Raw genomic sequence first — 10,356 nt, forward strand, 5'->3', positions numbered from 1 at the left:
GCAGATTAAAAATCCAGGGACTGAAACATAACATTTTCTCTTTCAACAATGATAGATATTTGAATGTGACTGTAAGCTCAGACCTTTACCTTCATGGCATGTACTTTTCTAGTATGCCTTGCTTTGAATTTAACCCACTTTTAAAATAAAACTTGCATTTGAAAGGTAAAAGGACCATCTCGATTTTTATGGCAGTAGAAAGGGGAAAGAGTTCAGAACTGGGGTGGAAAGAGTGCATTGGACTATGGTGATGGCATACAGGTGAATTGGTAGTGAGAAGCCCATGGGGATTACAACTGAAATAAAAAAAAAATGCACAAAATGAAGAATGATGTAAAAAAAAAAAAAAAGAAAAAGAAAGAAAAAAAAGAACAGTAAGGACAGGGTTGTAGACACCTGGACCCAGGGGGAAAATAAAAGGACAGTCTCTGTCTATTCTGCTACAAAACTAACTCTTAGTACCCACAACCCCCATTTTCTGTCTTGAATTAAATTCAGCTACCACTGAGGACATTCTATTCCCTTTATAAAGTAACCTGATTCCCTGAATTTTTCCTTTCAGTTACCATTGTATATTTTATGTCTCATCACTTTTGCACATTTAGACATAGTTGTATTTTCTAGGGAAGGAGCCCATCAGTTTAAATGGTGAGACAGAATGAGAAGGGAGAAGTTAGTGGAAAAGCTTAAGGGGTTTCTCTCTCTGATGCTTAAGGCAGCTCAGGCTACCAATAAAGCAGCCACTAGAGAAAAACTGAACCAAAATAAATTTGGAGCAAAGTGACTGAGAACATCAACAAACTACTTGAGTTTGGCTCAAGTCCAAGTTAAGAAACCAAGCCACTTGTGTGACTGTGTCAGAAGCCACAGAGAGACTCTGCTTTCGTTGGCCCCAAAAAGTCTATTTTTTTTTAAACTCATTGTTTTCTTCTTTATTGGCTTAGCTTTTGATGTTGATAGTTGTTTCTGCAAAACAGCTACCAGGGATATCATAAAAGGGAGCTTTAACTTCAAAATTCTCTGACTTTGAAATCACTGTATTTCTCTAGTCTATTTTAAATCTAGGCCCAATAAAATTAGACCTCTTTTATCATGAAAATTTTACCTTAAAAGAATATTCTGTTTTATTAGATATAATGAGTTGCTGAAGTATCTTAGGATAATAAAGTGAAAGTGGTCTAATAATGAGGTTTTTTTCCTTCTTGAGATTGTTATAGGAAGCCCAGATTGAATGCCTCAGAGCTGAATGGGGCTGACAATCTTATAGGCTCTTAAGTAATAGTATTTCTTAACGTGAACCACTTCATAGCATGTTTATACCTTCCAATCAGTTTCTGTTGGTGGAAGATGGGATTTTTAAAGCCAAATAGAAATTGTAAAATTAAATGCCCAGTGGGTCTTTTCTCAAAATGCTGAACTGATCTTAGTAGTTTAAGTAAAATATAACAAGGAAGGAAATCTTCCCTCTTCCTCAATGCATGTATATTTCCAATAGTAAATTTGTTTCTTTCCCATACTCTCTCTATTGGCTTGAGACTGATTTAAATCGTTAGTTCCTCTCAAGAGGCAGTTTTTCTGTTCAATTAAAATGTTTTCTTGTATTTTCTCTTGACCCTTTTCTTTTGGGGAGTACTTCAATCTGTGTTTCATCATTATTATAAAAAGATTAATAATGAATCAAATACGTAAGCTCACATCAATTATGAAAGAATTTACCCAGGTTTTATTTTTAAATTTAATTTTAAGAAGTTTATTCTCACATCCACATCTGTAGCCATTTAAAAATGTGTGCTGAGGGCCCTCCCTGGTGGCGCAGCGGGTTGAGGCACAGCACTGAACATCTAAGGCTGCTTCCGCATGAGTTCGATTCCCGCCTGCCTGGGAGGTGACCACATGGCACGGCGGACCTCTCCTGACCCGCCTGCTGCTCCCCTCAGCAGTGTGCTTCGTCGATCTGCCTGTTCTGCTCCCCACTCTATCTCTGGTGAAGCCTCTCGCTGCCCCTGAGCCTCTGGCCTGTACCCCTGTTCTGTACGAATAAAAAAAAAAAATTAAAAAAAAAAATGTGTGCTGAGATTCATCTATTTATCAATGAACTCGGCCAGGAAAAAGACATTGCACCATAATCTTTATCTTCATAATTAATATGCTGGGAAATCTGTGATTATTTAAACAGCATAAAAAAGACAATGGTTATGACATTTAATTTTTTTTTTTTTTTTAAGAAAACTAAAGCTTCTGTTCTTTAGTCCTGAACAATCTGTGTATTTCCGGATTGCAGAGTCAGGAAATACTTTACTTTTGAAGCAATAACGGTTATTCCTAGGCAGTTTTATAATTGGCTGGATAGTGATAATGCAGGCTTTACAAATGCAATGAAACTGCTACTGGTTTTTTTAGAACGAAAAAGAACTTAAGTGTGATACAAGGCTAATATTAAGGAATCCATGGGGCCAGTGTCTTCCTTGTTCTTAGGATAATCGCAATTTTCAACCCACGTCCTGACCAGAGGTATTTTTCAATGCTTTCGGCTGTCATGTATTTGTGCAATGGGTGTAGTTGTAGAACTTTTTTTCTCTTAAAGTCAGGTGAAGGATAATTTCTTCAATGCATTGGATTACTTGGTGTGTGATAGCTAATTATAACTAGTTCATGTAAAAAAAAAAAAACAAAACAGGGATTTCGTGACTTTTTTTTCCCCCTTGTGGTGTGAGGAATTATTTTAATGGCTGAATTTTGATAGTTGAATCTTAATTGTTTTAGTGAGGTCTTTGAAAGTGTAATAACAAAACACTAGCCAAAGGTGGCACTGTGTTTTTTTCTAAATGCCATGAGCTATTTGGAAAAAGTTAGTTTATTTTCTTGTTTGTTGACCTGATTAGCGTGTGTTAATGGGAAAGAATGACGTTGGACTTTCTGTTTTAGTAATACAGTTCCATTTCCTTTTTAAGTTCGTTGTCTTGCTTCTATACCAACAGTAATGCTAAAGTAAACACACAGGAATGTGGATCTAGATGAGACCTTTTTAACCATCTATATAGCCCCTCTCTCCTTTTTATTAGTGCAGAGTTTCTAGGGGAAGACTAGCAGATGCAGCAATTTGCGGACTGTTTTTTTTCAGAGCTGGGGATAGTATGTGACTATCTCAATTTCTGGTTTGGTAGTGTTTCTTCATTATTGTTGTCTTGTGTTAAAGAATACAAAGTGCCCTAGAATGAAAACTTTGCCTTGAATTGGCATTAAGTCCTTATCAGGCTCTGTGGGAATTAGGTCTTTAGCGGTAGGATTATTTGCAACTAGTATATAAATTAGCAGAATTTGCAACTGGTGTGCATTCCTTTGGGGGCTCTTTACCATCTGGACACAACTCCAACTCACGTGTTTGCTGCCTAGGTGAGGCTAACAATGAAAAGAGTGAAAGCCAGGACTCTGCATTTTGCCATCTCTCTTGAGTTATCAACAGAAATGGACAAATCTTGTTTTAATGCTGGAGAATGTAGTAGATGTGAACTTCTACTTCTCTGTCTCTGCTGACGGCAGTTACACAATTCATTCTGAGCATGGATGTCTTTCCCATGATGTGGAAGAAGTCTAGCAAAACTCAAAAACACTCTGATTCAGGCTTTCATTTTAGAGCTCACAATACAAGGGTGGAGAATAAAAGGGATGTTGAAAGATGCAGTGTATACAGGGAAGGGTCAACTTCTGTGAAAAATAAGAGAACAACTTTGTCCCCCAGAGTATGGTGTGTGTGCAAGTTCTGGGTAGAGATTTTTAGTTCTCATGCTCTGCATCTGATCGGTCCCTTAAGTAAAGGTATCAGAAGAAATTCAGGGTTCTCTAATTTCCATTTATTCACTACGGATGTTTTATTATCCCTTCTTTATTGGCGTGTCCTTTCTGGTGTGGGTTTTGAGAGCATTTGTAATGTTCATTTTCATAGGTGTCTTCCATAAGATACACAAGCATAAAGCTGGAGTTGTTAGACCAGTTTCAAGAGTTGGCTACAGCCCAGGTCATTGAAAGCTGTGTTTAGTTATGAGAAAAGGTATAATTTGCTGATGAAAACTGTCACTGAATTTAGGTTTGAGCCTGTGTTCACAGCTCTATAGTACTGAAGAAATTCAGCCCCTTGTCAGTTCTTCATATAAGCACGCTTGATCTAATAGTGAGAAGTGCAAACATAGTCAAGAGGAATTGACACAACTAAGGTTGAATTGTCTTTATTTGCAATCTCAGTGGCAGGATATAGCTAATAGTTATTTAAATATTTGCTGTAGGATCAAAATTCTGCAGGTTCAAAAAGTTGTGTAGTTCGTATTTCTTATGGAGATACTTTGGGAGTTTAAGAAATTGAGATTTCAAAATTAATTGAAAAGTATTTAAGGAACTATGATTAGTGAGGAAGAAAGGCTCCATTTGTTTTAGGATTTGCCCAACCTGCTACAATCTTTTTTTTTTGTAGGTTTGAATGTCTAGTTCATTCCTTATACTGGTGGTCTTTGTAAGGTCTAAGGCAGAAGGAAAACACAGAGAACTGAGTTTGTTAGTCATGTGTTAATACAAAACAGCATACTTCTTTCCTGAGACATATTCAGAGGTCAAGCTGAATCACTGAAAATACAGCATTTGGAATTGTGTCTTTTATAGGAAATACTTGTACTAGCACATTGAATTTTTTTTTTTGACGTTAAAATTGTGACTGCTCTGTCAGTATACCCACATACTAATGTGAAAGAAAAGAAATTCTGGATTTAGAATTGGTAATGGAAGATTTGAAAATATGTCATAGCTTTCTTAATGTGAAGTAACTCAACACAAAAGTCTCCCTTTTTCAAAGTTAAAAATGTACAAAAAGAGTTTATTGTTTGTTTGGCCAGCTCATATTATTGAAGAACTACTGTGTTGCAGGAATTAGTCTAGACTCTGGGAAAACAACAAAGGGGTTGGGGGGAGAAGGAAATCGCCATCCTCCCAGAGCTTACATTCCAGCAAATAAATGATAAAAACACTTAGTGGTGATAAGTGCAATACAGTACAGATGGTGGAGAGTAAAGTAGAGAAAGAAATCCAGGAGAATGTTCTCTGTGTGTATGTGTGTGAGTGAGATGAGGTTGGGATGGCTGCTGTCTACTAAGCTGACATGAGAACGTAGACTTAAATGAGTTAAATGAGTGATCTGAGGCAGGCACGTGCTGTCTAGAGACTTTGCTGGAGGAGAGTGTGGGTTGTTCAAGGAATAGGTGCAAGTTCAGTGTAGCTAGAGCTGAGTGAGTGAGTGGGTGGGTGTATTGTAGAAGTAATGTCAGAGGACATGAGGGGAGAGTGAAAAGGAAATTCAGGTGGACTTCTAAATGTCACTTGGAGGCCGTGGACCCTCAGTGTGTATTCCATCTTAAATGCAGCCCCTCCTACAGATGTGGAGGGCCCTGTGGGCTATTTATTGTAAGGGTTTGTCTTTTCACTCTTAATGAAGTGGGGAGCTTGGAAGATGTGCAGGTAAGTGATATGACTTCAGTTTAAAGGGATCATTTTGGCTTTTGAGAGTAGACTGATGGCTTTTGAGAGTAGATTGCAATAAACCAGGTGAGGGGGAGAGTATTCCATTGTGTGACTGTACCATGTTTTTATGCTCACTTTCCCCCAGCTCTATTGAGCTATAATTGACACGATAAGGTTGTATTAGTCCAAAGTGTACAACATACATGTATCATTGTAAATGTCCTAGCACAATAAATTAACATCACTAACCTCAAATAGTTACGGTTTTTTTCTTTTGATGAGGACTTCTGAATCACTCTTTGTTAACAATTTTCAGTAGTAAAAATACAATTTTTACAAAATAGTAAACTAGAGTCAACAGTATTTATTTATCTTATAACTGGAGGTTTCCAACCTTTAGATCCTTACTCCCCTCTGCTACCTCCTCCTTCAGAAATCATCAGCCTGTTCTTGGATCAAGAGTTGGTTTTCTCAGATTCCACATGAAGAAACAAATAGAAGTTCAGTGTGAAAGACCACATGATACTTGTCTTTATCTTGAATTATTTCACTTAGCATAATGCCCCCAAAGAGGTCCACCCATGTGTTTGCAGATGACAGATTTTCCTTCTTTTGAGTGACTGAATAACATTCCAGTGTGTGTGTGTGTGCATGTAAATTTCTTTATGCCTATGCCCATCATTGGATGCTTCCATGCCTTGGCTAGTTATATATGCTATAACAACATTGGGTATCCCTTCTTTTTGATGGTAGCTGGACCAACAGGTGTAACACTGTGGTTTTGGTTTGCATTTCTTATTGGTCAGCATTTACTTCTTGATAGACATTTGAGTTGACTCCAGTTAAGGGTAGTGTCACTAGGGCTTCTATGAATATTTGTTACAGTCTGGTGTGGATTTGTTTCCAGATAAGTCTTTAGGAATAAAAGGACTGGGTCATGAGAGAGATGTGTTTCACTCTTAAGAAAATCCTGAACAGGGCCCTCCCTGGTGGTGCAGCAAGTTAGGAAGCAGCACTGCAAGCTAGCTACAGTTGCTTTAGTGCCAGTTCTATCCCCCACCCCGGAGGTGATCCACATGGCGCAGCAGACCTCTCCTATCTCTCCCGCTGCTCCCCTTAGCAGTGTTCTGCATTGATCTGCCTACTCTGCTCCCACTCTGTCTCTGGTGAATCCTCTCACTGCCCCTGCAATTCTGGCCTGTACCCAGTTCTGCATGCATAAATAAATAAATCTTAAAAAAAAAAACAAAGTCCTGAATAGTGTAAACCACTATTCAATGATGATACTACTCTTTATCTTGAATTATTTCACTGAATGCTCTCAAAGTGATGGTGCCACTTTATATTCCTGCATATGGGAGTTCTAGTACTGATTCATATTCCTCTGGTGTGTGTGCGATTTTCCTTATCCACACAGTTCTCATTGATGCTTAGGTTATTTCTTTGTCTTGCCTAGCTATGTAAAGTATCCCTGTGGACACTTGTTTGCTTTTTCCTGTTGGCTAATGTTGAGAGGGGTGTCTACATTTTAATGTTTCTATCCACTTAATCCATTTATTGACACTTTCGTTCCTTTCCATTGAGGCTTATAATAACTTTGAAAAGTACTGAAATGATATGTGAAATTTCATTAAATGTTGACAGTTATATAGTCTGGGGGAAACAAATACATTTAAAACGGAAAGTAAGACAGTGATGTCATTCAGTTCCAATCATGCTTTTAATTCATTTATGTCTGATAGTATATGTGTTATCTTACATGGGGCCTGAGTATTCCTTTCTATATTTTTCATTTAGAATGAGAATTCCACCTGGCAATAGCACATGTTGAGGGACACAAATGATCTCTAATTCACCTGAAATGAGGACGTTTGATTTCTCTTCCAGGTTCCAGATGTTATCAGCAGCATAAGACAGTTATCTAAAGCCGCCATGAAGGAGGATGCCAAGCCCAGCAAGGACCACGAGGACGCCTTTTACAACTCGCAGAAGTTCGAAGTCTTGTACTGCGGAAAGGTGACGGTGACACACAAGAAGGCTCCGTCCAGCCTCATTGACGACTGCATCGAGAAGTTCAGCCTGCACGAGCAGCAGCGCCTGAGGATCCAGGGGGGGCCGCGCACCGTGGAGGCCAGTGGGGAACCAGTGACCTTCGAGGCTGGGGCCCCCGACTCCCCCACAGACCTTCTGTTGGAGGAAGGGGATGGCCTTCTCCCCACCCCCACAGCCTTCCCGCCTGCCACCAGCCAGCTGGGACTGCCTAGCTCTCGAGGGTGCTTCCCTGAGCGCATTTTGGAAGACTCTGGCTTTGATGAACAGCAGGAGTTCCGCTCTCGCTGCAGCAGCGTCACCGGAGTCCTGCAAAAGAGAGTTCACGAGAACAGCCAGAAAGCGCAGCCCAGAAGGAGACACGCCAGCGCGCCCAGCCACGTGCAGCCCTCGGACTCGGAGAAGAACAGAACCATGCTCTTTCAGGTGCTCCCTGCCGTGCTAACGGGGTGCTTCTCAGTCGCTACTAAAAGTAGAGGCGCTGGGGGTCCAGCTCTTCATTTTGCAATGATCCAACTTTTCCTGTTCCCCTTACCCACATGGCAGCGCCACGCAGATGAGACAGGGGAGGAGAGGAGCCCAGCAGAGAACAACTGAGAGGCTGACTTACTTGTTTGTTTTTTGAAATTTATTTGAAAATTTTATTTATTTTTTGCATCAGTCTTCATTTTGTGCATTTTTTCATCTCAGTTGTAATCCCCGTGGGTTTCCCACCACTAATTCACCCGTGTGCCATCACCATAGTCTGCGCACTCAGCCCATCCCAGTTCTGATCCCATTCCCCTTTTCACACCCCGTAGAATGTCCGAAAGGCTGACTTACACTGTGGCTATAGAAGTAAGAGCAGGGAAAGGAGAGAAGGAGAATCCAGCCATTAAAGGAGCATAATTGGAAACCTGGTGGAAAGAATTAGAATAGATTACTCTTGGAATCACCAGCGTTTGCCTCAAGTGGATTCTTAAAAAAATGTTGTCATTTAAGTAATTGCGGTAGACTAATCTGTTAAAAAAAATTAAAGATGCGAATGTGGAGAGTGTGATTAGGCCTGGAGGAGAGAGAGAGAGAAAAAAAAAAGTGCAGAGGCTCTTGGGTGTATTTTCATCAAGTTTACACTGTCATAGACCGGGAAAGTTAAAGAAACAGGACGGGCCTGATAATTTGCTGCATCAGTTGTTAAAATAACTAGAAACAAAATCATGTGAACATGATAGTAAATGGGATTATTTATTTATTTATTTATTTATTATTTTTACATCATTTTGTGCCTTTTCCACTTGAGTTGTAATCTCCTTGGGCTTCTTGAATAGGAATTTTAAATTCTGAAAAATAGTGAATGAAGTTGTGCAGGGTAGAGAAAATATCATGTTCTGCTCAAAAGAACTTAATTCATAGCAATGCCTCCTAATGTTCACCTTGTAAGACCTGAGTGACTGTCTTTTTAACCTGCTTAAAGACTCCTGGAGAAGGGAATTCACAACTTGCCTTGGTCAGCAGTTTCAGTGCATAATATTTACTTTTTAACACAAGTTCATTGGGGTTTTGTTTTGTTCTTGATAATTCCAATCATGCTATTAAAGTGCCCATAGGATTTTTTTTTTTTGTCTGTGTGATATGTTAATTGTTTTTCTCCTCTTTGAGCTACTACTGTTCTTTCTCTTAATTAGAAACAAGCCTTGCAGTTAATTTCTCTGGATGGTTTATTTAAAAGATTTTAATTTATACACTCATTTGCGGATCTATATTTTAAATCTAGATATTTTGGGTGTATCAATTGGGAGAAAGTTTTACTATAAATTGTAATCAAATAATTAGTATTTTTAGAAATCAAGAAATGAGGGAAAGTGGTTTTTTGAAAGTCAGTCATTCCTAGCCTAAAAAAGGATTCAGTATATCTAGTAAATTGAGACTGCTTTAACTTTAATGATTTTTATACAATAGGAGAAAATCTTTTGGAGCAGTTGATGTTGGAGTTTGAAATGTTAGTTTAAGATGTTGAAGCATCTGTGAATATGTATATCAGGGATTGTCACTTGGTTCTATAGTATTAATTGAATATTTAATCATAAATAAGATGTTAGGTCTCTGTGAGCAAATGGTAACTGGCATTTTTTTTTTTTCTAAGGTTGGACGGTTTGAGATTAACCTTATCAGTCCAGACACTAAATCAGTTGTGCTTGAAAAGAATTTTAAAGATATTTCTTCTTGTTCTCAGGTATGTATTGAAATAGTTCATGGTATTTAAAGAAACCACCAAATGTAGTTTCAGAATTAGCCACAAAATAACTGAACTTTCACCCTTCAAATTTTAGTATTTTTTAAAAATTTCACATTTACCTGTATTTTGTCTGTATGCCAGTAACAAAACCTTTCCTGGGTCCCTGGTGTCACAGTTTGTCACACGTCCATCAGCTGTCTCCTCCGGACGTCACTTCATCAGATTCCATCCACGGCTGGAGAGTTTGTGGTTCTGATACTTGGAAACATCTCACAGTTGGTGTTCCTCGGAATCTTGGGGAGTGGGACTGTGGCTACCACTTGGTCAGGCTTGCTCTTACACTGTGGCAGGCACTGAAAGGAGAACTAGTACTTTCAATTTCTATTCATGGAAATGGCAAATTTTGAAGAGAAGCCTTTGCTGTAGCTTTGTTCTTTGTTCTTTTTTTTTTAGATTTATTTATTTGTGCATACAGAACTGGGTACAGGCCAGAGGTGCAGGGGCAGTGAGAAGCTTCACCAGAGACAGAGTGGGGAGCAGAACAAGCAGATCGATGAAGTACACTGCTGAGGGGAGCAGCGGGTGGGTCA

General features: G+C 39.0%; 1 protein-coding gene across 1 annotated transcript in view; it reads left to right on the plus strand.

Moving 5' to 3' along the window:
* TBC1D4 (TBC1 domain family, member 4) overlaps nt 1–10,356 on the plus strand; it is a 187,979-nt gene that overhangs the window by 78,638 nt on the left and 98,985 nt on the right. Inside the window, exons 2-3 of the mRNA XM_012723315.1 lie at nt 7,390–7,977; nt 9,674–9,763. Coding sequence (XP_012578769.1) covers nt 7,390–7,977; nt 9,674–9,763 — 678 coding nt within the window. The remainder of the gene's footprint in view (nt 1–7,389; nt 7,978–9,673; nt 9,764–10,356) is intronic.

This window comes from Condylura cristata, unplaced genomic scaffold, assembly GCF_000260355.1.
Source record: "Condylura cristata isolate star-nosed mole 26May11 unplaced genomic scaffold, ConCri1.0 scaffold00010, whole genome shotgun sequence".
Taxonomy (NCBI): Eukaryota; Metazoa; Chordata; class Mammalia; order Eulipotyphla; family Talpidae; genus Condylura; species Condylura cristata.